The sequence below is a fragment of the Phocoena sinus genome, chromosome 8 (genome assembly GCF_008692025.1).
Source record: "Phocoena sinus isolate mPhoSin1 chromosome 8, mPhoSin1.pri, whole genome shotgun sequence".
Taxonomy (NCBI): domain Eukaryota; kingdom Metazoa; phylum Chordata; class Mammalia; order Artiodactyla; family Phocoenidae; genus Phocoena; species Phocoena sinus.
Genome location: NC_045770.1, coordinates 85,204,262 through 85,231,516, shown reverse-complemented (window position 1 = coordinate 85,231,516; position 27,255 = coordinate 85,204,262). Strand labels below are relative to the sequence as shown.

Sequence of the window (27,255 nt, the reverse complement as noted above, 5' to 3'; positions counted from 1 at the left end):
GGGCACACATTTTGTGAAGAGGAGGCTCCTGGGTGGGACTTGCAGCGTAGCTGTTTTGAATTGGTTATTTAACCCTCATCTTCAGCGTGCTGTCTTTTCCTATCTCAGCTTACTCCACACACTTCCAGTCCTAGGGAAGTAACTCCTTGGTGTATAACACAGGAGCCAAGAAAAGATGCCAATTCTATCACTGAATGGCATGCAGTTTTTAAAAATAAACCAAACTTTCCAAAATATAGCAGAGGGAGGAACACTCCCAAACTCATTCTACAAGGCCACCATCACCCTGATACCAAAACCAGACAAAGATGTCACAAAGAAAGAAAACTATAGGCCAATATCACTGATGAACATAGATGCAAAAACCTCAACAAAATACTAGCAAACAAAATCCAGCAGCACATTAAAAGGATCATACACCATGATCAAGTGGGGTTTATCCCAGGAATTCAAGGATTCTTCAATATATGGAAATCAATTAAATGTGATAAACCATATTCACAAATGGAAGGATAAAAACCATATGACAATCTCAATAGATGCAGAGAAAGCTTTTGACAAAATTCAACACCCAGTTATGATAAAAACTCTCCAGAAAGTAGGCATAGACGGAACTTACCTCAACATAATAAAGGCCATATATGACAAACCCACAGCCAACATCGTTCTCAATGGTGAAAAACTGAAACCATTTCTTTAAGATCAGGAACAAGACAAGGGTGCCCACTCTCACCACTACTGTTCAACATAGTTTTGGGAGTTTTATCCACAGCAATCAGAGAAGAAAAAGCAACAAAAGGAATCCAAATCAGAAAAGAAGTAAAGCTGTCACTGTTTGCAGATGACATGATACTATACATAGAGAATCCTAAAGATGCTACCAGAAAACTACTAAAGCTAATCAATGAATTTGGTAAAGTAGCAGGATACAAAATTAATGCACAGAAATCTCTTGCATTCCTAAACACTAATGATGAAAAATCTGAAAGAGAAATTAAGAAAACACTCCCATTTACCGTTGCAACAAAAAGAAGAAAATACCTAGGAATAAACCTACCTAAGGAGACAAAAGACCTGTATACAGAAAACTATAAGACACTGATGAAATAAATTAAAGAGAATACAAACAGACGGAGAGATATACTGTGTTCTTGGATTGGAAGAATCAACGTTGTGAAAATGACTCTACTACCCAAAGCAATCTACAGATTCAGTGCAATCCCTATCAAACTATCAATGGCATTTTTCACAGAAATAGAACAAAAATTTTCACAATTTGTATGGAAACACAAAAGACCCCAAAGAGCCAAAGCAATCTTGAGAAAGAGAAACGGAGCTGGAGGAATCAGGCTCCTGGACTTCAGACTATAGTACAAAGCTACAGTAATCAGGACAGTATGGTACTGCCCCCAAAACAGAAATATAGATCCATGGAACAGGATAGAAAGCCCAGAGATAAACCCACACACCTATGGTCACCTTATTTTTGGTAAAGGAGGCAAGAATATACTCTGGAGAAAAGACACCCTCTTCAATAAATGGTGCTGGGAAAACTGGACAGCTACATGTAAAAGACTGAAATTAGAACACTCCCTAACACCATACACAAAAATAAATTCAAAATAGATTAAAGACCTAAATGTAAGGCCAGACACTATCAAACTCTTAGAGGAAAACATAGGCAGAACATTCTATGACATAAATCACAACAAGATCCTGTTTGACCCACCTCCTAGAGAAATGGAAACAAAAATAAACAAATGGGACCTAATGAAACTTAAAAGCTTTTGCTCAGCAAAGGAAGCCATAAACAAGACGAAAAGACAACCCTCAGAATGGGAGAAAATATTTGCAAATGAAGCAACTGACAAAGGATTAATCTCCAAAATTTACAGGCAGCTCATGCAGCTCAATATCAAAAAAACAAACAACCCAATCCAAAAATGGGCAGAAGACCTAAACAGACATTTCTCCAAAAAAGATATACAGATTGCCAACAGACACATGAAAGGATGCTCAACATCACTAATCTTTAGAGAAATGCAAATCAGAACCACAATAAGCGGGGCTTCCCTGGTGGTGCAGTGGTTGAGAGTCCGCCTGCCAATGCAGGGGACACAGGTTCGTGCCCCGGTCTGGGAAGATCCCACATGTCGCGGAGCGGCTGGGCCCATGAGCCATGGCCACTGAGCCTGCGCGTCCGGAGCCTGTGCTCCACAACGGGAGAGGCCGCAACAGTGAGAGGCCCGCGTACCGAAAAAAAAACAAAAAAACCCACAATGAGGTATAACCTCACACCAGTCTGAATGGCCATCATCAAAAAATCTACAAACAATAAGTGCTGGAGAGGGTGTGGAGAAAAGGGAACCCTCTTGCACTGTTGGTGGGAATGTAAATAGATACAGCCACTATGGAGAACAGTACGGAGGTTCCTTAAAAAACTAAAAATAGAACTACCATACGACCCAGCAATCCCACTACTGGGCATATACCCTGAGAAAACCAAAATTCAAGTAGAGACATGTACCACAATGTCCACTGCAGCACTATTTACAATAGCCAGGACATGGAAGCAACCTAAGTGTCCACTGACAGGTGAATGCATAAAGAAGATGTGGCACATATATACAATGGAATATTACTCAGCCATAAAAAGAAACGAAATTGAGTTATTTGTAGTGAGGTGGATGGGCCTAGAGTCTGTCCTACAAAGTGAAGTGAGTCAGAAAGAGAAAAACAAGTACAGTATGCTAATACATATATATGGAATCTAAAAAAAAAAAAATGGTTCTGAAGAACATAGGGGCAGGACAGGAATAAAGACACAGACATAGAGAATGGACTTGAGGACACTGGGAGGGGGAAGGGTAAGCTGGGATGAAGCGAGAGACCGGCATGGACATATATACACTACCAAATGTAAAACAGATAGCTAGTGGGAAGCAGCCACATAGCACAGGGAGATCAGCTTGGTGCTTTGTGATCACCTAGAAGGGTGGGAGGGAGATGCAAGAGGGAGGGGATATGGGCATATATGTATATTTATAGCTGATTCACTTTGTTATACAGCAGAAACTAACACAACATTGTAAAGCAATTATATTCCAATAAAGATGTTAAAAAAATAATAAAGAAAGAAAGAGAGAGAGAGAAAGAAAGAAAGAGAGAGAGAGAGAGAAAGAAAGAAAGAAAGAAAGAAAGAAAGAAAGAAAGAAGGAAGGAAAGAAAGAAAGAAAGAAACAAAGAAACAAATAAACCAACCTGATAGGGTGAAAGGGGAAATGAAAGAAGAGATTACCTGTAATTACCCAGTAGTCTCTGGTTGTTTCTGATATATCAAGGTTGGGGTATTCCAGTGCTAAAACAAACAAGAAACACACCAAATTACTTTCACAGGTTTTATATGTAAATATTGTTCAGAGAAATAGACATAGCTGACAAAATACCAAGCAGCTAAATCCTGCTTTATCATTCTTGGGAATTCTAGGACATACAGACTGAAACTTGCTATTCAGAAAACTAAAGTGCTCAGTAAAGGGCTTTTGGGTGTCTGCTTTTGGTTTCTCCATCAAAACCTTCTTAAGTGAAACACTTCCATTGTCAAGACCTACAGGTAGAACCTATCTTAACAATAGCTTTCTCTTTAAAAATTATCCAACCATCACAACACTTTTAGGAATAATTATTTCTTGAATGGACTTTTCCAGTGTCAAGGACTAAGTTTTATAGCCAAATGTAACGGTACCATTTCTTTACAGGTGTGGTGACCATCAGAGTTAATACATGTAAAAGGCTTAGCATAGTACCTGGCACATATTAAGTACTCAATAAATCATAGTTGTGTTATTGTTATTATTCTCAGAATATCAAGATGATGAAAAAAGAAATTCTTCATGTGCTGCCAGGTGACGTAATGCCATCTTTAATGACATCATCTTTTCCATAAAATCCAGAAGCATCTTTCCCTAGTATATGGAAAGTCACAAAAGCTTGCCATTAAACAAACATTAAAAAAAACTCTGAGTGTCTACTATGTGCTAATAAGTACATTCACACACATTATCTCACTTATCTACCATATATAAAAGAAGGAAATAGAAACAATTTTGCTAATACATGTTTAAAAAAATAACTTGCCCAGTGACCTTTAGAAATGTACCAATGATTAAATTTAAGAGCATAGATCTTTACTTCCTTTGGCTACCAAGTAAATGTTTGGGTACAAAATGTAGGCTGCATCGTCTTCAAAGTCTATGACTGCTGAATGGTAATGAGGATTATGTAACTGAAGCATTAGAGGAAGATGAGGCCACAAGCCTACGGGGACTTCATTAAGTGAAGTCACGATGCTGACTGCACATGAGTTGCATCATAATATCTATAGCCCGGGCAAGGGCTGTAGGCCCAGGAACATCTGCTGATGGCAGAAGTGGAGGAAACCATAGCAACCCAGATTGCCACAAGGACAGATGCTATACCAGGCAGCGTTATAAGCTCAGAAGGCAGACTGCTTGGGTTCAAACCCCAGGTTCCATGTCTCGTGAGCTATGTCAGAGTAGGCATCTTGTTAAAACTCTTGGAGTTTCAGTTTTCCCATCTGCAAAATGGGGTTAATTTTGCACCTACCTTATAGGGTAGTTGTGAGGATTAAATGAGATATGAGATAAGTGAAGGGTAAAAGCACCTAGTGCTTTTTTCAACGTGTAATAAAGTTTTCATCAATTCAATCCCCATTGATCACATATTTCAGTTGTGATATAATGACAAAAGAGGTAGCATGTGGCCTGGCACCATGGAGGTTTGCTAAACAGACAAGGCCCCGGAGAAGATGGCAGAGTCCCTGTAGGACGTGGACATACTCACGTTCGGCGATGGTGAGCGGCGGGTAGGTGAGGTAGAACCCCACCAGCTCAGCGGAGAGCTGGCGGAGGAGGCTGCTGGCCACGGTGCCGTTGAGGAAGGAGCTTCGATTGCCCACCACGTACACCAAGGTGACTGTCTGGGAGGCGTTGGACGTGCTCACCATCTGAATCGACACAGGAGGAAAGGGGAGGGAGACATGCCAAATAAGATGAGGGTCTGTTTCATGGAGGCCGTGGGAGGAGAAGTTTAAGGAGAAGTTGAGGTTAGGAATGAAAGGGAGGTGGGAAGAGAGCAAGGAAGAGATAAGAATAACAGTAGTTGTCACTTACAGATTGCTTGCTAACATGCCAGACATCGTGCTAAGGGCACATGATCTCATTTAATCCTCACTGCAACCCTAGGAGGTGTATCCTGTTATGACTCCCTTTTACAGAGGAGGAAACTGAAGCCCAGAATGATCAAGGGACTTGCCCAAGGTCACACAGCTAATAAGTGACGGAGACAGGATTCCAACCCAGGCAGCCTGACTTCGGGTTTTAACCACTGGTGTGTGTATCTTTTCCAGGGGCTAAATGGTCTCAGGCTACTTTTATGGTTCTGAAAATACACAACAGAACGTAGGAATGGTAAATTTAAGGAGGAGTCAACTGCTCAGACAGAGAAAGCCTGAGTCAAACTTATGGGGGTTTTAAAGTTGAAAGGACAGGGAATGCACACCGTCCATCATCAACCTAGTCATGGACAGCGTGACCGAACCTGATGACAAAAAGAATTCAGAAATAGAAAACAGCTTCTCTAGAGAGAGATTCCATTTCCTTGTGGTCTATTAATTCAACGTAAAACATGTTAATATTACTATGAGATGGTGTGGTTTTCTTCTCGAATCTTGTCTAAGTCAGTTTTTTAGTTATGAGGAAATGAGACTTTTATAGGTCAATGTATACATAAAAATATCCCACAGATGAGCTTTGAAAAACAGATGCGGTAGGAAGGCATTCCGCCTGGTGAGACACTCTTTATGGGCTTCTGTGCTGGCGTCTGCTCCTTCCCCCTCCAGATCCATTTGCCACCCTGCCCTCATTCTGCTCAGCGCCCCCAGAGGCAGAACCCTGTGGACCACGTCAATGGGCTCCTTGGCCCCCTGGCTTCAGCTGCAGGGAGCTCAGGAGGATGTGGGAGAGAAGGAGGAGAGTGAGGTCAGAGTTGGTGTCAGGGACTCCCTCCCGTGGGGTCACAGCTCACGCTGGGCAGCTCTGGCCTCAGGCTTCCCACAACTGCTGGCTCCTCTCACCGCATCAGCCCCAACTGTCACAGCCTTGGCAGCTGCCCTGTCCCTGTGGTTTCCCTAGAGCCCGCCCACACTTCAACAAAGTCCTTTTCATTGGACTTTCCTCAAATTATCTTCATTTGAATGTGTCCTCTCTTTCTGCCGGAAACTGATACCCAGTCTGTCCCAGACCTTTGTGTGCTCAGACATAAATATCTCTGCAACGTTCCTTTTAAACCTTACTTTGAGGAAGACCGTCAAGAATAGCTTCTTCATGTTATTTCGAACTTGTTCCCATAAGTGGAAGTTCCTTTTAAATTCTCTAACACAGTAGCTAGAGTCCCATGATTAACGATATACGGAGTCAACTTTTCTGGTCAACTATTACTTCCTTTCCAACAGTATTTCTGGAATGTGGTTTAGCCACAGATATTCATATCTCTCCCAAGGTACCAAGAAAAAAGGCACTTCTTTCTGAATAATTCAAAAGACCTCACTTCACTGTCACCTAAAAAAATAATAACTAAAATAACTTTGCAACCTTTATCTCTATTCCGAACACTCTATTTTTTTGCTTTTCAACAAAACTAAATCTCACTGGATCCCAAAGAGCTTGCAGTATGGTATCTCTGTACATACTACACTCGACCAGGTAAGTTATACATTTTTTCAGATGAGAATTTTTTTATTGAGGAGACATCACTGACATACAACATTATATCAGTTTCATACTTTTTTGTGGTAAAATACACATTACATTTTAACCATTTAAGGTGTACAGTTCAGTGGCGTTAAGTACATTCGCACTATTGTGCAACTATCACCACCATCCATCTCCAAAACTTTTTCATCACCCCAAACTGGAACTCTGTACCTACTAAATAACGCCCCATTTCTTCCTCTTCCTAGCTCCTAGAAACCACCATTCTATTTTCTCTCTCTATTAATTTGACAAAACGAAATACTTTTTATAAGTGGAATCATACAGTAGTTGTCCTCTTGTGACTGGCTTCTTTCACTTAGCTTGATGTCCTCAAGGTACATTCATGTTGTAGCCTGTGCCAGAATTTCCCTCCTTTTTAAGGATGAATAATATTCCATCACATGTATATACCACAGTGACTTACCCATTCACCCATGGATGGACACTTAGGTTGCTTCCACCTTTTGGTTGTTGTGAATAATGCTGCTATGAACACTGGTGTTCCAATATCTGTTCAAGTCCCTGGTTTAAATTCTATTGGGTATATACCCAGAAATTGAATTGTTGGACCATATGGTAATTCTATGTTTTTTGAGGGAATGCCATACTGTTTTCCACAGCAGCTGTACCACTTGACACGTCCACCAGCAGTGCACAAGAGTCCCAATTTCTCCTTACCAATGCTTATTATTCTCTATTTTTTTATGTAATAGCCATCCTCAGTAGGTGTGAGTGGTATTTCGTGGTTTTTATTTGCATTTCCCTAATGATTAGTCATGTCGAGCATCATTTCATGTGCTTATTGGTTACCTGTATATCGTCTTTGGAGAAATGTCTATTCAAGTCCTTTGCCCATTTCTTACTTGGGTTGTTTGGTATTTTTCTTGCTGAGCTGTAGGAGTTCTTTACATATTCTAGATATTAACCCCCTATAGGTACATGATTGGCAAATATTTTCTCCCATTCTGTGGGTTGCCTTTTGATTATGTCCTTTGAGCCACAAAAGTTTTTAATTTTGATGACATCTAACTTATTTATTTTTTCCTTTGTTACCTGTGCTTTTGGTGTCATATCAACAAATCACTGCCAAATCCAATGTCATGAAGCTTTTTTCCCCTATTTTCTTCTAAGAGTCCTACAGTTTTAGCTCCTACATTTAGGTCTTTGATCCATTTTGAGTTAACTTTTGTATACAGTGTTAGGTGAGGATCCAACTTCATTCTTTTGCTTGTGGAGATCCAGTTTCCTAGTAGTATTGGTTGAAAAGACCGTCCCTTCCCCCACCAAATGGTCTTATCAAAAATCATTTGACCATATATGTAAGGGTTTATTTCTGGGCTCTCTATTCTGTTCCATTGGTCCATATGTCTGTCTTTATGCCAGTAACATACTGCTTTGATTACCATAGTTTTGCACTAAGTTTTGAAATCAGGAAGTGTGAGACCTCCAACTTTGTTTTCCTCTTTCAAGATTGTTTCGGCTATTTGGGGTCCCTTGATATTTCAGGTGAATTTTAGGATGGATTTTTCTATTTCTGCAAAAAACATCACTGGAATTTTGATAGGGATTGCACAGGGATCATTCTGGGTAGTATTTGACATCATAACAATACTAAGTCTTCCAATTCATGAGCACAGAATGTCTTTCCATTTATTTGTGTTTTCTTTACTGTACTCTTTTTTTTTTTTTTTATAGCTAAGAAAAGTGTGACCATTCTTGGGGGCTGCTTAACAACAACTTCATAAATAAGAAGAGATCCACAGGCCTGAAACCAAGGTCATATCACTGTTCCTTGATAGTCATGCCTTGTGCCTTGCAGGGGATACTTTCCCATTACCCCTCTACATTTAGACTCGTATGAGTTCTGACCGTATCTCTTACTTCCCATTCACTCACGCCATGATTTATTTAGCTAATTAGACCCACAACGCTGACAGAATGGAAAGCTGTTGTTTTCATTCTTAGTATCCATTCTCCCTTCTTCCTTGTCAGCACCACAATTCTCCTTGGGGAAACACCTCCTCCTCTCCAATCAGTTCACCTGCTTTCGTTGCAGTTGTCCCACTCAGGTTCCAGGAGTGGGCATCTCAGCCAGACTTAGTTGACTGGGATATTTCATATCTTCGACCACAGTTACTGGTCCAGAAATGGGCACGTGATCCAAGAGGGTTCAATGAAAACTAATCCAGGATTTTGACTGGAATGACACAAAAAAGGCACTCTGGATCCATGAGACTGTAAGTAATAAGGATGAGGCAAACCTGGAGGTGCCAGGGGTCTGAGGATGATGCCGCCCAGAGCAAGGCAAGCCAAGAGACGAAGAGAGAACGTCATGAAGAAATCATGTAAGCACCTGGATCCAATTGCTCCTGAAGTAAGGAGCTGTGAACCTTTTGGTTGCATGACCCAATCACTTCCTCTTTTTTGCATAAGCCTGTGAGCTTGGATTCTGTTGCTTATAATCAAAAAGTCCTAACTGAGTCTACTATACTCTAGCCCCTAATATCAATGCTATACAAGTAAAAAATAATTAAGTCACTTTTTTGATGACTCTCTGAACAAATTAAATATTTACATGGTCCTATTCCACAAAAGATCCAAGGTGCCCCACAAATTACATTTAATACAATAAAATGGTAATTTATTAATTACAAAACCAGGTCCTGAAAAAACAGATTAAAGACAACCCTGGGGCTTCCCTGGTGGCGCAGTGGTTGAGAGTCCGCCTGCCAATGCAGGGGACGCGGGTTCGTGCCCCGGTCCGGGAAGATCCCACATGCCGTGGAGCGGCTGGGCCCATGAGCCATGGCCGCTGAGCCTGCGCATCTGGAGCCTGTGCTCCGCAACGGGAGAGGCCACAACAGTGAGAAGGCCGCGTACCACAAAAAAAAAAAAAAAAAAAAGACAACCCTGGGGGGATGATTAGCATGTAGCAATCTATGCATGATATAGGGGCCTAGAGGGTTACTAAATCCACACAACAACTTTGGCTCTGGGCTTCCTGCCAGCCAAGGCAAAAAGTGAAAGAGGGTGAATAAAACAATTCACCCAAAGCTGTGGATATGTTCAAGAGCATCTAAAATCTATTTAGATGCAATTATTTAATTGCCCATTGTAGTCTTTTCCAAGGAATGTTTGTTACTTGCTTTATAAAGTTTCATCTCACGGCCCCTGACTATCATACGACAACACAAGAGAGGCTTCTTAAGGCCAAGGGCAGCTTATTTATCTTGGTGTCCCTTCCAGTGCCTGATAAAGAGAAGCTAGTCGATAAGTCTGTGCTTCTTGAATATAATTAGAATATGTTCCACTGCCAAGCTCCAATAAGGCTCATGTACCTGTGAGGATCATAAATGCAAACAGAAAGAAAAAGGAGCTGAGTCACACTCCTTACATAAATCTTATGTCTGTGACATGTTTTTAGATCTTGGTCTAATATGAACCAGATCATAATGAGATACTTCCATATATACTTTGGGTGAATCTAGAAAAGGACGACTGCTCATTCAAATTAAAATGTATGCTTTTCACATCATATTGGCTTTGCTGATAATTCACTTATGCTAAATGTCAATTTTAAAAACACTGAGGGGCTTCCCTGGTGGTGCAGTGGTTGAGAGTCTGCCTGCCGATGCAGGGGACACGGGTTTGTGCCCCGGTCCGGGAAGATCCCACATGCCGCTGAGCGGCTAGGACTGTGAGCCATGGCCACTGAGCCTGCGTGTCCGGAGCCTGTGTTCCACAACGGGAGAGGCCACAACAGTGAGAGGCCTGCGTACCGCAAAAAAACAAAACAAACAAACAAAAAAAAACACTGAGCCTGCGCGTCCGGAGCCTGTGCTCCGCAACGGAAGAGGCCACAACAGTGAGAGGCCTGCGTACTGCAAAAAATAAAATAAAATAAATAATAATAATAAATGTATTAGAAAGGCTTAAGGAAGCTTCAAGCCTTCCCAAGAAAGGCTTGGGAAAATAAATATTAAATCCCAAATCACAGCAGGTACACAGTGTCACAGCATCCCCTTGTCATGACCACCACACCCCAGACATCCTCATCATTGCCAGGCCTGACTCAACTCGGTGGCCCCAAAGTGGCACCTTCTCCTGTTGATATCACATGCCCGAAGTACAAAGTTACATTTACACCAGGCAGCTTTGAAATGCGGGACCAAATCACTTCTTGCCAACATTTGTGTTCCGGTTGGCCTCTGTCAACTACACAGCTGAAGCACCTTCCTCCTTACCTGAATCGTCAGGTTGCTTTTAGTATTCAGAACTTTCCTCTGGGCGTCCTGGAAGGCCCTCTGTAGCCTCTGTTCCATCGTCTGAGCAAACTTGCAGGACCGTATGTTGTCCGACTGGCTCACAAACTGTAGCACTAGAATGAGAGTAATAAATCAGTGCTCACCAAAGCTCTGTGTCTTAGTTCCTTGAACTTAATAGCAGTCATGATATAAAACTGCATGATTTTACGTCAGAGAAATCAGGCAAATAAGGACAGTTGCAGTTTTGGAAGTGGCTCTTAAAATGATTTATAACACAGAAGAATTAAAAGCAGGATCTAACCTGAGATTCCCTCCAATGCAAAGGATTTTGTGATTTCATTTGATTGGCATATGGAGACATCTGCTCCAAGACAACAAAATGGCTTAAGAGTGATCATGTCTTCTATTTCTTTGGAGGGGAAAAAAAACAATCAATTGGCCTGCATGACTAAGTTGTTTGAGTCTTTCAATTTCAATGGTTCCTCTACTCTTGTGGTTTACAAACCACAGATCAGAGTCACCAGGGAGTTTGAAAGAAAGATTCCAAGGCCTAAGCTCAGAGCTTCTGATTCAGGGGCATCTGGAATGTGTTGCTGCAAAGCACAGATTTTATGGACGCTCAACTCTCCTCAGTACCCATTGCTAATACAGGAAAAAAAAAAATACAGTATATGATGCTCACAAGTACGATAGACTCATAATTATATAAATTGGGAAGAAAGCCTCCTGTGAAGGAATATTTCTAATGAGTCCAGGTTGGAAAAGGTTAGGCTGCTGTGCAGGGAACTTGGACATTTGATTAGCAAGGCCCTTGGAGGAAGGTACACAATGACTCTAAGAAGTAACAGAGCAGCCAGTGATGGAGTTTTCAAACAGGTGTCCTCTCGGTACCACCGCGGATCCCAGAACCGATAGGAATCCTTTCCTTCTGAGTTACTTGCCTGTTTTCAGCTGCAAGTAGCCTGCAGGCTGGGGAGTCCACGGGGAGGCAAGTACTGCCACAGACTGCAAGGCTGGGATGTGTTGCTTCAGATCTGCAGTGACATTGCTGATCCCATAAATGCCCAGCGTTTCAATCACTGCAGCAGGCAAGTAGACCAGCCTCCCTTTGGTAGCATAATAACCAACAGTGACGTTGTGAGAATGTTCCAGAATGTCCACCTACAAAACAAATGGACCCACAGAACTCAGTGTTCATTTCCATGGTACTTTAAGTTCTTCTTGGTGTTTCTTAGAACCACAACTGTTACTCAGCATGGCTAAGTAATAGGACACTCCCATTTGACAAATATTCTAACAATCCCATAAGCCTATGGGGATTGTCAAGTCTCAAAATACAAGAATACAACAAAATATAGTTTATGTTGAACCTACGGATATGGGATTCAATCTATATTTAATTTAATTCTGGAATAGAATTAAATGTGGGGTTTTTTTTTTATTATTATTCTTTAAGTGCCTCAGTATAATCCAGTGAGCATCAATTAGCACCCAAGAAGGCAGGCAGGAGACGGCAGGCAAAAGAGATTTCCAGGGAATGGAATGCTGGGAAAAACAGCTGTATCATATTTCTCATCATTTATAAACATTAAAAGGCAGAAGTGATAGATTAAGTGGAGGCCCTTCAGGACAGGGGTCAGGTAGTAAATGAGGTGAATTCCTTTCTTTAGAAGCTGAGAGAAGAACTGTTCAGACTTCACTCCATTCTTAGCTTGTGACTGGTTCAAGACCAAGGCAGGGATGGGCCATGGAGAGTTTCTCTTACAGCTGAGTCCTAAGGGATGTTGATGATCTGAGCTCATTCTGACCCAACCGGAAGATTCTGAGACTTTCGATTTTATTCTTACTTTGTTTTGCTCTCTTAGTGTTTTATATCAGCAGTTCAGGGTGTTTTTAACACCTGCTTTCCTCCCCCTTATTCTTGCATCTCCATTAGGAGTGTCATGTGTATTTGCCAAAGAAACCAAGACAATTGATTTTGCAGCAGGCTGGGTATGCCTTTGCTTCCTCCACACCGTGTGCTCCCCAGCACGTTGTTACCTAAAGGCAGTGTTCAAGGTGACTTTAGGTGACTTTCTGGATGGAACATGGACTCAGCACCAAATGCCACCAAGTCACCAGCAAGAAAGTTACTCCCATTCCAACCCTTCCAATTACCTCAAGGAGCAGGTCTCAGTTTGAGGATAATTGACTTTTAACGCCTCTCTAATCCTTGCTAACCATATTTTTAAACAAACAAAGGAACACCAGGCCCAGCCTTAATGCATTCTGTAAGCAACAATGTCTAGCTTGAATTTAACAGACTGTCTCCATTATTTTCATTTTTATTTTTATCTTTTAAAGGTTTTGGCCACACCGCTCGACTTGCAATATCTCAGTTCCCTGACCAGGGATTGAACCTCCTGGGCCATGGAAGTGAAGGTGCAAATCCTAACCACTAGACCACCAGGGAACTCCCTATTCCCCTTTTTATGATTACCTTTTATTTGTGGCAAATGATCCTGATTGCCATTTATGGTGGTAATAGCAAACATCCTTTCAACAGAAACGTGTTTAAGTGTTTTCTTTTTTTAAATTTTTTGGAGTATAGTCAATTTAAAATGTTGTGTTAGTTTCGGGTGTGCAGCAAAGTGAATCAATTATACATATACATATATCCACTCTTTTTAAGTTCTTTCCCATATAGGTCACTACAGAGTATTGAGAAGAGTTCCCTGTGCTAGACAACAGGTCCTTATTAGTTATCTATTTTATATACAGTAGTGTATGTCAATCCCAATCTTAAGTGTTTTTTAAATAAAAGCTGATTTAAAAAAAAACTAACATGTACTAATTGTCACAGCGGTCTGTGATGATATGAAAAAAAGGCAAAAGCTGTGAGGGTAATTTGCAAACGACCAAAGTTTAGTGAAAACTCTCTCAGGTAACCACATGGAAGCATTCACATTTTCAACTTTCAAATAAAGTTTCTGGTGCAGAAACCACAGATGCCTCTCGCGGAGAGCATTTCTTCTTCTTTTTTTTTTTTTTCAGAATTACATAAAAGAGATTAACAATGACCAATAAACTGTGTGCCCAATCTCCTTCCTAGTCCTTCATGTGGTGGTGGGGAAGGACCCCTAATCTGAATGCAGCTGGGGCACAAAGCATCAAAGGAGGAAGCGAGAGCAATATTTTTTAGTGATGTAAAGGGTTGTCCACTGACTGCCAATCACATTTCTGCTTGAAAACTTGGAATCAAACCAAAAGCGTGTAAAGCAAGGCTTCCATCACTTAGATATGCCATCAAAATCAGCTAGTGGTTGTTAAATAGTTCTTGGCATTAAAGTGTTTAGAGAAAAAAAATGTTTACCTCCCTATCTGCTGCTGGCAATTCAAGCACAGGTGGACTCAGTTTATAAGTCAGAGTAATTTTTAAATGTCCAGAAATAAATCACTAATTGTTCACAATGGTGAGGAAGATAAAGGAAAAACACAATGGATGATTTCTGCAAAATTACACTGACACAATTAAATACTTTCCCCAAACAACAGGATAATGGGACAATTTAAAACAGAACCTCCAGGCTTAAAAAAAAAAAACTAGACATAAGGCAATTATCCTCAAGTTTCCATCTCAGAATTTGACCTTCTCCAGCTACCATGCATTAGCTATTTGCCCAAATGATGAAAGATCCTACTTCTGTTGTGGCTATGGTACCCAGGTAGGAGGAAAACAATCTAAACAGACTCTGGACCCAAGAGGAAGAGATAGACGAGCCTGGTTACAAAAGCAGGGGGCTTACATGAGCCAAGACGTCATTCTGGTGAAATGCCTTCCGCAATGCCTGTGTGAGCCCTCTGGCTACATTAAGCTTCAAGGTTTCACTGATCTGCACCCTCCTTTGGGTCAGAAAGAGAACTGTGGGGCGAAACAGAAGCATGCAATCAGCATAAGGCAGCAGACCTCCTAATTAATGAGCCCTCCTCTCCTCCCCAGCTACCCACCACCTCCTACAGGCTCTGAGCAAAGCTAGTGGGCACAGGTCCAACCAATGGGGCAGCAGCTCCGTTGGTCCCGCTCAAGTCCTAAGGAAAGAAGGCCCCAGCCATTCGTGTGGCCCTAGTGGAGAGAGAGCTAGCATGCTGGTGGCACTTCACTTCTGACCAACGCTGCCTCTGACCCTGAAAGCCAGGCTAAGCCTTGCCTGCCCCTGACCGGTCTGCATGCAAGGAAATTCCTGGAACAGCATCCCTGAGAACCTCCTTAACTGCAGGCCCTGCATCCTAAAACAGCCTAAATCAACCCTGCATCGGGAGGTGCAGTCCTCACCCCACAAGCGGGACAGGGACAGGAATGGAGACCTGGCATGGAGAAGAGGCATTTGTGATTGAACGTGACAGGTGCTATGTGAACGGAAGCCTAGGATGTGGTTGGAGGCCCTTGGAGAAGGATCCAGCTCTGACTTGGGCAAGGGGGTGGGGATCAGGGAAGGTTTCCGGGTGGAACTGTCGCTTCCACTGAGTCTTGGAGGATGATGGGCGAGAACCAGGCCCAAGCCAGAGGGACTGCCCCCTGCCACTCTCAGCAGAGGGAAGACCAAGTGCAAAGGCACAGGGGAGAGAAGTGAATATTTCAGCCTACAATATCAGGCTCGGTCCTGGGGCAGTGGGAAATGAAGGGTTTAAAGCAAAGGCATGTATTTTAGGAGGCTCCCTGGACTCCAGACTGGAGAACAGATTGGAGGGTGGGGGAAGTCTGCAGGCAGATAGAGAAATCTGGCTGTGGTTTCAGAAATTTAGGTGAGCGATGGTGACGGTGTGAACCAGGGAAGCGGCAGTGAGGGTGGAGGGAAGAGGTATTTAGGAGGTAGAACTGGAAGGAACCGGTCATTGACTGGGGGTGGCTGGGGTGAAGGGAGGTTGTGAAGAAGAGGGAGGGGAGAATGTTCCAGATTTCTGCACCTAGGTGGCTGGGATGTGGAAAACCAGATGGTATAACTGCTTGAGAAACTGAAAAAGATACTGTGCTTTCTGCTCTGCCTAGTTTCACAATTTCCCATTTTAGAATAAGACACGTCTCAAGAGATAATTTCATTTAATTCTTTGCGGGGTGAAGAGGAAGGCGGGACGTGAGCATTCAACACTGGCATGTTCTTTCAAATAACGTGTCTAATGCTTTTTATAGCAGACATTGCCACACTATTAAAAGCGTCCTGTGCCTTCCTGGCCCGTCTGCTGCAACTCAGAGGCGGGGGCTAAAAAAGACAGCATCTACGCGACTTTTTCAAGAAGGTCTCCTTTTTAACATCAGAAGAAATCTTGGGCGCCAACACAGTGTACGGTAGCTGTACTGTTAGTATCTGCTGGTTGAGAAAACACACGACAGAAAGCCTTTCTGAGTTCTGTAGCCCTTCCCAAGACTCTGCATTTTACTGATCACATCATTCACGTGTGTGAGACATCACCGAGGTCTCTACACGCAAACTTTGGTGTACATTTGTTGTCTTAGACTCACTGGCAGAACTGGTTTCCCAGGGGCCTCTGATATCAGGATGGATCCCAGGACTAGGATCCATGTCACATGCTGCTCCTCTCCTGTCACTCGATAAAGATCAGGGCTCCTCAACCTCGGCATTACCAATGTTTTGGGTTGGATCGTTCTTTGTTGCCTGACTGTCCCACGCGCTGTAGGATGTTTAGCAGCATCCCCGGTCTGTAACTCACTAGATGCCCGTAACACCCTCCCTACCCTCCAAGTTGTAGACACCCAAAAACATCTCCAGACATGGCCAAATGTCCCCTGGTGGCTGGGCAGGGGGGCAAAATCGCCCCCTGGTTGAGAACCACTGATCTCAAAGAAATCTAATAATTCCGCTACACCTCTGAGGCCACGATGCACTTGCTGCTTTCAAGTCAAATCAGGACAGTGGACTCTTACCTGTCTTCACCAGGAGCTTACTGGACATCTGACACTCCAGGTTGGATGCCATTTTGCCAGTTGTGACCATGGCCATGGACACAGAGGGAAGAGCGGCGTCTGTGTTTTCTGCTGACAAAGGCGGCATCCGGGTGGCCCTTACTGGTGCAGTGATGGACGTCAAGGCTGCCGTGATTGTCAGCGGGCGTGCGGTGGACACCTTGGGCATGTCTGGGTTGGTGGGGTTCAGGAAGCCCGTGTACATGGCTTGTGGTTTCCTGGGGAGGTGTGTTGTGGACAACAGGCCAGAGGCAGTGCCCGTGTTCCCTTGCATGGCCATGGGAGTGCTCACGGTGTGTGCTGTTCTTGCAAACATGTAGGTCGGCGTGAACGAGAAGGCTGGATGGGCTGCCCCTGGTGTCGCCTTTGGGCCAGATGCTGCGTTGCTTGTGACGTTTTTAGCTACAGCAGTGGTCCAGCTGCTCTTGACTAATCCCGAGGCCACGGCCGAAGGGCTGCTGCCGGCGCCCTTAGCAACCAGGGCTGCAGACAGCACCAGTGGACTTGGTTTCCGAAGAAACAACATGGTTGCTGCTGTTGGTTCTGCCTTGGGCGACACCGAGGAGTCCACTGCAAAGAGAGAAAAGCGAAGTTTGTCATTGGTCCGGAACGTACACACCACTGTGGGAATGAATGGATGTAACTTATGGATTTGCTGGGGTGAAAAGTCTCTGAGCACTGGAATTTAGGCAAAACAGCTTTAGGTTCGTTAAGTCGATTAACCATAATGAGAATGCCACTTAGAGCAAAGCTATGGTTGGAAATAAGGACCCTTAAATTCTGAATACTTTCCAAAAAATCAAGTCGGCAGAAGATCAGGGGCCTGACTATCTGGAAATGCTGGGTATCTGTGTTGAGCTTGAAGATGCTTTGGCCCCAGAAGCAGTCACACCTATTTTGGGGGAGGGGGTACCAGGAAACAAACTACCTGCATTAGTGGCTGCACCTGTCCACTTCTCGGGGCGCTGAGAAGCCGGCAGTGCTTTGGATGGGGTCCTGAATAAGGCACTGGTTGACAGAGGAGGAGATTCAGCAGTAGAGTGATATCTCGGGATACTCTGGAACGGTGGGGAAGCATTTATCACCGGAGGTGGATAGATGTTGCCGGAAGTTTGGAAATTTGTATCCATTCCATCTGAAAGCATTTCCCATAAGCTAGCTGTGGAAGTTAGACTTGGAGAGGTCAGCACAAGAGAGTGTGTTGGATGGCCAGGCAGCCGTAGATGGGGATGAGACACAGAATGTTGACTTATGGGTGGGTCATCTTCAACCTCAGCTGTCTGAAAGTCTCTGGAATAGTTGTTAGTGTTTATAGACAAGAAGTCTGTATGGTTTCCAACCACGGTAACGTCTGACTGTTGGACGAGCTGGTTAGTGCTTGTACCAGAGACTGGATCCTGAACGCTAAAGCCTTCTGCAGTCGCTAAATGCCCAACATTACCTTTGAAATCCCGAGATTTTATTGTACTGGCAGCAGAATTTAAACCACCGGGAGGAGCAGTTGAAGCTGAGTGAGTTTCCCAACTTGTGGAGCTAATTGTGTGCCCGTTCACATCATAATTTGTTTGCTGCAGCAAGCCAGACATCATTGGTTCTGTTGAACGGGATCCAGTTTCTGCTGCAAGAGAATGCCAGAAAACATCTGTGATTGCTGGCTTCTTCATGTCTCCCATTGTTGAGAAATCATAGCCCTCACTGGAGGAGGGAAGTGCTGTCACCTGTTTGGAAGCTGAAACTGGCAACTCAGAATGGTCCGTCACAACTGTGTAAGTATCTGGCTTGGTGTTGGAAGAGCTATGAGATGGGGAAACAGTCTGGGTGGCTCGTGCGAAGGGGATGGAAGATGGAGATAATTCTGAAGGAAGGAGGTTTGTTCTTGGTAGTGTAATGTCTGAAGAAACCCGATCAGTGCTAAAATCAGAGGTGACTCCACTTACAGTGTGAAGACTTGGCCTCTCTTTACTTGAAACGGTCTGGAGAGCAACTGTCAAATTTGCCTTTTTGTTTTTCTTTAAAACATCTGTTCCGCTACCTTCTTTCTGCAGGGGAAATGTCCAAGTCGTGGAAGGAAGATTAGGAAATGTGCTTGAGAGGAGCAGGTCTGCAGCTGCAGTAGGAGAGGATCCATAATTGCCTGCTTCTTGAGGAGCTGGCATTGGGGGCATGGCGGATGGAGAGGCATGATTCCCTGCCAGCTGGAGGAAAGAAGGCATGGAGGGGAAGTCCGCCACTGCGCCATTTGATGAGGATGTGAGAACCTCCCCAGAAAGGATTTCTTGCCCTCGGCTGGCTGGGGTGAGAGGCAGAGAAGGCACCAAAGGGGAGGATGTGTGTTCTGCTGAAAGGGTGGGCCTTTTGGAATTCTCTGGAGCTGCTGACAAGTGCAGGGGGTGAGCAGAGTCCTTTGCAGTAGCAGGGGCTGCCTTTCGGCTGATCATTCCCACTGCCACCGATTCTGCAGCCTGGACAGGTGAAGACACAGCCTCATGGGCCGCGGTGCTCTTAAAGGCTGGCAGAGACACCCCATTACGTGCTCTTTCAGCCACCTCAGCTTCAATTGGCTGGGTGGATGCAGGACTTGGAGCCCCTTCCAACACCGATGATGAGGGTGTTCCACCTGGAAGCTGAAGAAGACCTCCGGGAGCTAGGGGAGGGAGAGACAGATGGGCCAGGTCGGCCACGGAGCTCAGAAATTCAGGTGTGTGAGAGACTGCTGAGTGAGGACCCTCTGCTGGAAAACCTAGACGAGGGACGCCTATTAAATCCTGGGCATTTTTGGGTGGAGTGTGGTTCATTTCCTCAGCAAATGGGTTTAGGGGATTAGCTATGCTCTGACTTGAGGATGAGTCAGTTGGAGCTGTTTGGGGGAATAAAAGCACTTTGATGGGTTGCTCTGCTGGCTTAGAAAAGATGATGGAATGAGGTGAGGCAGGAGCCAATGAAGAAGGTGAAGATGAGGGGAGAGCGTCTGCCCTCAGGGAATGTAGTTCTGCCATGGAAGGAGTCCCTACCCACGGTGGCCAGGATGGGAGGCCAGCACGGGAGGACGCCACTGGTGGGAGAGGGGACAGTGTGGGAAGCATGCTGGTGTGAGGCAAACCTGACACGGCGGCTGCTTCTTTTCCCCCTGGAGGTCTTGGTTGGACCAGGGCCTCAGTAGAATCCTTGGAAGGCTCGAGGGAGACGCTATGTCCACTGCCTTGGTAAGGGGAAGGAGAGAAGTGCCTGTGGGCCTGAGCTTGGTGCTGTGTCTTGGGTGGAGGCGTCTGGGCAGACTGCGGCCAGCTCGTGTTGTCAGGGGGCCGTCCCGGCACAGGCTTCGTTCTATCCACTGCTGAGGAAGACTGGACTTCGGACAAAGGCCATGTTGGTGAAATCGGTAACAACTTCCCATGAGGAAATGACACCGGGGTTGGGGTGACAGTGATCTGTAGATCGTCCCTTCCTGTGAAACAAAGGATCAAGCAGTCAGGCATCGGCTCATCATAGGTCCTGGAGAGAAGGGTAGGCCAGACAGGCACCGCTCGGACCTCACAGAGCTTCCACCACATCACAGGAGACTCATTAAACACATTCAAATGATAACTTAGGTAATTACAAATACATAGATGCTGCAGCTAACCTACAGGGCAGGGTTGGTGAGAACTGGTCTCTGATGAAGTGACGTTTAAGCAAAGATGTGGAAGATACTTGTGTATTTTAAATCTCTTTTCTGTTCCCCCTACAAGGGTTGGACTGTGAAACTCACAACCTGGAAAATCAAAGATGAACATGGCTCCCTGCCACGGCCAAGGACACCAAAATAAATCCCATCCAATAATCCAAAATGCAAAGGGAAAGGACTGTGTATCTGAATGCAAATCTTTTTTATTTCAGACCCTAGGGCATCTCAAGCACAATAACTGAGGTTGCCTGTGTTTGGGAACATGGCACCAAGGAGACATATTTATTTTGTTGGATGTAAAAGGATTCCTGATGCTATCGTTCACACCATGTCAAATAGCAAAGGGGATTTCTTTCAAATTAGGCTATTTCTGAGAGAAACGCTATTCACATCCCATCTAGGACCAGAGACACCTCTCATGAGGCCTGGTGTCATTCCCAGCACCTGCAGAGAAACCAGAACTGTCAGTACTAATGAGCAAAACTGCAGGCAGAAAGGCGAGGAGACGGGGCCAAAAGGTGACTCCGCAGGAATAACTGATCAGAAAGCCGGGAATTCCATGCTTGGGAAGAGAAATGACATCCTGCTTGAGGATTCTCTGATCCCCCTTTCCACAGTGGTGCCGATGGTGTTGATGACCCCCCAGAGGTGGCTAAGTGCCCTTAAATAGTATTTTAAATTAAAAATAACAAAGAAAAGGTACTCCTAGAGTTTTCTATGTTATTGGCCAAAAAAACGTTAGAACCATCTGATAGACGCAGGCATACCAAGAGCGGAAGTCAGAAGACCTGGGTCCGCACGCACCCTCTAGCCCCCCGCGGCCGTGTGTGCATCTGTGGATTGCTGTGGCAGGAGTGAGGGCAACAAGCACACTCTAACTGCCCCACTGGCTGGCTGGGAGGAACAGAGGAGATCAAGGAGGTGGAAGGAAGGGCTCCCCAAGCAGAAAAGCACCAAACAAATGCTTAAAAAAAAAAATCACTAAACAAGTAAGCGGTCATTACAGGCTCTAAGTCCCTGTGTTTTCTGTTGATTTGTTTCACAAAAGAGGACGCTATGGTCCAGAGTGGAGACATCATTGCCAGAAGCCACATAACCCATCAGGGACAGAAGCAGGTCCAGATGCGAGGTTTCCTCACTCCCATTGCAGTGTCTTCTTCCCAACTGCTTCTCCCAAACCAGTTCTAGCCTTCACTCCACCCCCGTTGTATCCTGCCGCGAGAAAACCAAATAGCTAAAGCTGAAGCTTTCATATATTTGAGCCTTTAGAATATGAAATATACTCTGAGTCACAAAAGGCTAACAGTGATGATGTTCTGAAATATTTTTTTCGGTTTCATTTTTTAAGATGGAAAGAGCAAGGACAAACGCTGTCTTTTACTCTGAATTAATACAAAAAAAAATAACTTTCCTTTCTGATTCTTTGTTTTCTTGTTTTAAAAATTCCCCATTCTTGGGATTTACAGATACCCAAGGAATTAGCCGTAAGTCATTTTTAGAACACATCAGGATATAAGCCAATACTTACAGCGGTCGACGGCCTTGTTCATTTAATTTTGCAAGTGAGAACCAACCCCTTCTCCTGGGCAAGCCATCTTCATAAGCCAGGCTCAGCCTCTTTGTCTCCTTGTCGCCAGATCAGAATCACTACAGCCCTTACCTGCAGGACCCAAAGCTTCCTCCTGCCTCTGTTAGCAAAAATGCACCTTTTACAGGAAAAGTGCCAAATGTATATACAACTATAGGACAAAAAAGTCTACACAGCCTTTCATTAAAATATCTGCACTCCCTGGGAACTGCCTCATGGTTTGCAATGAAAATTGTGTTTCTGTTACCAAACTCAGCCTAAGGAAGTATCCATGCTCCCTTGATTGCAATTTTACATGGAAGGCTGATACTACTGTCATGCCTCAGTCCTTCTTGTTCACAATGCTTATCTCCTAGATAGACTCAGCTTCACACTTGTCATGCAGTCTTGTCTGGTTAGGTATATAGGCGGTACTTACATGAGTGAATATAACATCCATCTAATGTAGTTTGTGCATTTTGGCATTTTCCATTAACAATTTAGAATCCATTTTTATTACTGGCATGTCAGATGGAATCTATGTAGAATTTCTTCTTTTGTACTCTCATCGAAATAGAGTCAACCATGGGTTCAATTCATGGATTCAAGAGTCATACCAAATTAAATTGTTTTCAAGTAAGTACCCTTCTAAGTCAAAAAGGATGTGACAGGCAAAGCAGTTTTTGCTTTCAGAAATATTTTTTTACAAACTCTTTCATAAAAATCTCACAAACAGGAAGGGGAAGTGGGTGTTGGATGATTAATACAAGGGGGATTGTAACTGACTGAATGGGCACAGCCAAAGGAGGCTGAAGTAAAGAAACAGTCTCTAGTGGATTTGCCTCTGCTAAACCTTGTTGTTTCTAGACTAGAATCCAGTGTTTCCCAAGCTATCCCTTACAAAACACAGTGTCCCAAGATGCCTCATGAGGAAAAGTTTCAACAAACTAACAATTTTGAGAAGTGTTGTATACTACACTCACACCTAACAGTCACTAATGTTATTCACCATATATTTCTGGTTCTCTACCTTCAGAGCATATAATAGGACTGCACTTCCCGGATACCTCTGTGGTTGGGTGGGGCCATGTGACTAGTTCTGGTCAATGAGTTGTGAGCAGAAGTGACAAGTGTCACTTCCGGTCTGGAACATTCATAATCAATGCTGGAGTAAGACTCTCCAGAACTTGCTTCCTCTGAAGACAAAAAAACCCAAAAACCCTAGCAATATTATATCTCAGTAAGCTGTTATGAAGAAGGATGAGAAGGAACCTAGCAATCTTCAAAATGTTTGTAGGTCGGTCCACCAGCCTGAGTCCCTTAGGGACTGAAATAAGTAAAAGCCCTCTGCTGCAAAAGTGTGTCCAGGTAGCATGAGGAAAAAATAAGCTTTTGCTCTTTTAAATCACTGCAGTTTGGGGTTGTTTGTTACTGAAGCATAACCTAACTTACCCTAACCTATTCAGAAATTGGTATCAGAGTGGATTTGGAACTTAAATGGGCATACTCCCATGTATATCAACATTTAAATAAAGGCTGAGAAGTCCCATAATCAAGAAAACATAAGTGCCTGGGATGCAGTAAAAACTCCATGAATTGATGTTGGATGGTTTAATTAAACTTTGGCCAAAATTGATCAAGTATATTTAACTTCTGAAATATGTTTAGGATATTTCTCAAACATATTTGACCTCAGAACTTGGTGACCAAAAAAAACCCCACCGATATACACAAAGCTAAGGAAGAAACCATGTTCACTGAATTAGCAAATGATAGCAAATTCAAAAGAATAATTGATATGAAGAATTCCAGAGAAACACGCTTCAAAGACATGTCAACTGACTGAAATTATTGTTGAAGGAAGACATAAATTAGGATTAAGTATAAAGGCTTACCCTTAATCCACATATTACCCAGACAAGAACAGAATGGGGGAGCTTCCCTTTAAGGATAGCTTATGTTAACTATAGGTAGGTTTGACTGGAGCTCATTATAAGCTACAATAGGAATGTAGGCTAGCAAGGAAAGTATAAATTCTTAGGCTGCATTAAATTTTTTTCACTCCTAAAATAAAAAACTATTGCATACTTAGGAAATAATATTTATAACATCTGTATGTAAGAATAAATATATAAAGAATAAATAACAAAAAACATACATGGTCTCTGGCTTCATGGACCTCACAGTCTTATGGGAGATGTGGAGTTAAATCAGACATTCTCACAAACGTGAAAATGATACATGTTACAGATGAAAGATGCATAGTCCTTAAGAGCATGCAATAAGAGGATGTGACCTGATCAGGGAGGTCAGAAAGCACATCACTGAGAAAGTTACTACCAAGTTGAGAGCCAAAGAATAAGGAAAAATTAATCAAGCCAAGAGGGTAGGGGAAAACATTCCATGCAGAGAGAAGAGCATATGCAAAAGCCCTGTGGCAGGAAGAAGCATAAGTAGTACAAAGAACTAAAAAAGTAACCACAGCAAGATCAAGTAGAACATGAGTGGCCATGACATAAGGCTGAAGAGGTAGTTGATGACTGGACCATTGGAGTGTCACAGATTTTAGTTCAAAGAGGAGTGGGAGGGAATGTAGTTGAGGGTGGGTGATGTACAGGAGCAAATCTGTGTTTCAGAACAATCATTCTGGCTACAGAGTGAAGAACAGACTCTAATGGGCAAGAGTGGACAACAGAAGACTAGGAAGGAAACACCTGCTGTGGTCCAGGTATGCGATGACAGGAAGTTGTAAAGAGGAGCTGAGCCATGGGTGGGAGATTGAAATGGATAATCCTTCTCAGTCCCTTTCAATTCTCAGAGTTCAAGATAGTATATTCCTTTAAATATATGTGTGTTTACAATGTTCATTGCAACTCTATTTACAATAGCCAGGACATGGAAGCCACCTAAGTGTCCATCAACAGATGAATGGATAAAGAAGATGTGGCACATATATACAATGGAATATTACTCAGCCATAAAAAGAAATGAAAATGAGTTATTTGCAGTGAGGTGGACGGACCTAGAGTCTGTCATACAGATTGAAGTAAGTCAGAAAGAGAAAAACAAATACCATATACTAACACATATATATGGAATCTAAAAAAAAAAAAAAGTTTCTGAAGAACCTAGGGGCAGGACAGGAATAAAGACACAGACGTAGAGAATGGACTTGAGGACATGGGGAGGGGGAAGGGTAAGCAGGGATGAAGTGAGAGACTGGCATGGACATATATACACTACCAAATGTAAAATAGATAGCTAGTGGGAAGCAGCCACATAGCACAGGGAGATCAGCTCAGTGCTTTGCGTCCACCTAAAGGGGTGGGATAGGGAGGGTGGGATAGGGAGGGTGGAGGGAGACGCAAGAGGGAGGAGGTATGGGGATATATGTATACATGTAGCTGATTCACTTTGTTATACAGCAGCAACTAACACAACATTGTAAAGCAATTATACTCCAATAAAGATGTTAAAAAAAAAAGATTCACTAATGGGTGGAAAAAAGGAAAACGTGGGCAACATGTGATCCCTCACACTTCTGTGGAAAATATGGAAATATAGTATGGTCATGTCCTGCATGTCTATGAAGCATTGGTGTTTGATAAAAACTTGAATTAAAAAAAAATGTGTGTGTTTGTGTATGTGGTGGGTTTTTCTTTTTTTTTAATGACTGCAAATTCTCCAATATGCCTCTCGTTGAGAGGTGGGGGTCTAGGTTCCCATCCCTTGGGTGGACTTGAGACTGTTAAACCAATTAGTGTGGCAGAAATAATGCCATGTGACTTCTGAGGCTACCATCATAAAAAGCAGCTTTTGCTTGGTCTTTGGAATGCTCCCCTCCATACCCCTCCCTCACTGTTCCTCCTGGAACCCAGACACTGCTCTGTGAGCAGCCCAAGCCATGTGGAGAGATCACGCACAAGTACTCCAGTCAATAGTCCCAGCTGAGCCAAGCTTCCCAGTCATCCCAGTCCAGGCACAAACAGGTGAATGAAAAAGCCTCCAGATACTTCTAGCCCTCAACCAACTGAATCACTGTGGTTGTCTGAGTCTTCCCTATGGAGCCCCCAGACATCAAGAAGCAGAGACAAGCCATCCCCTCTGTGCTCTGTCTAAATTCCTGAAACCATGAGCACAACAAAATGGCTGTTGTTTTACAACACTTAGCTAGGGGTGGTATGTTGTGCAGAAATAATAACTGAAACAGTACAGGGCTGTGTCCCTCACTTCTGGGAGTGAGTCTCTATACCCTTGATTAGATTCTCAAAAGGATTCAGAAGCCAAAAAGACAGTTAAGAAGCCTTCATTTCAATGAAAAATACTTCTGCTTTACACATAAGATTTTAGAACTTTGTCTCTGCTAATAAAAATATTTCTGTACTGGACTTCCCTGGTGGCACAGTGGTTAAGAATCCACCTGCCAGTGTGGGAGACACAGGTTCGAGCCCTGGTCCCGGAAGTTCTCACATGCCGCGGAGCAACTAAGCCCATGTGCCACAACTACTGAGCTTGCGCACCACAACTACTGAAGCCCACGCACCTAGAGCCCGTGCTCCCCAACGAGAGAAGTCACCGCAATGGGAAGCCCGCGTGCCGCAATGAAGAGTAGCCCTCCGCTTGCCACAACCAGAGAAAGCCCGCGTGCAGCAACAAAGACCCAATGCAGCCAAAAATAAATAAATAATAAAAATTTTAAATATTTTTGTATTAATTAAAGATGCATCACAGAAAGAAGAAGGGAAGAAAAATTTTGAGGAGAAATGAAAGGTAGGTGGTATAGATTAAGAAGAAGGGAAAGTAAATTACAAGAAGTAGGACAAAACCAAATTACAGAGGGCTTAAAACACACTCAAAGGAAGTGAAGTAGAAGCTTGGTAGAGGTGGTATGTTGGACAGACTAAGACAGCCCCATGATCCCTGTCTCTCAGTGGTCATGCCTTTGTGTGACCGTCCTCCTGGAGTAA

At 43.5% G+C, this 27,255-nt stretch overlaps 1 protein-coding gene across 1 annotated transcript in view; it reads right to left on the bottom strand.

Moving 5' to 3' along the window:
- Positions 1 to 23,377, bottom strand: part of KIAA1549L (KIAA1549 like) — a 135,963-nt gene extending 112,586 nt beyond the window's left edge. The window contains 10 exon segments of the mRNA XM_032641184.1: positions 3,299 to 3,358; positions 4,864 to 5,026; positions 11,078 to 11,211; positions 12,040 to 12,259; positions 14,884 to 14,999; positions 17,019 to 17,275; positions 17,277 to 17,331; positions 17,334 to 17,627; positions 18,004 to 19,701; positions 23,356 to 23,377. Of these exon segments, the coding sequence (XP_032497075.1) occupies positions 3,299 to 3,358; positions 4,864 to 5,026; positions 11,078 to 11,211; positions 12,040 to 12,259; positions 14,884 to 14,999; positions 17,019 to 17,275; positions 17,277 to 17,331; positions 17,334 to 17,627; positions 18,004 to 19,701; positions 23,356 to 23,377 (3,019 nt within the window).
- Between the last annotated feature and the right edge of the window lie 3,878 nt (positions 23,378 to 27,255).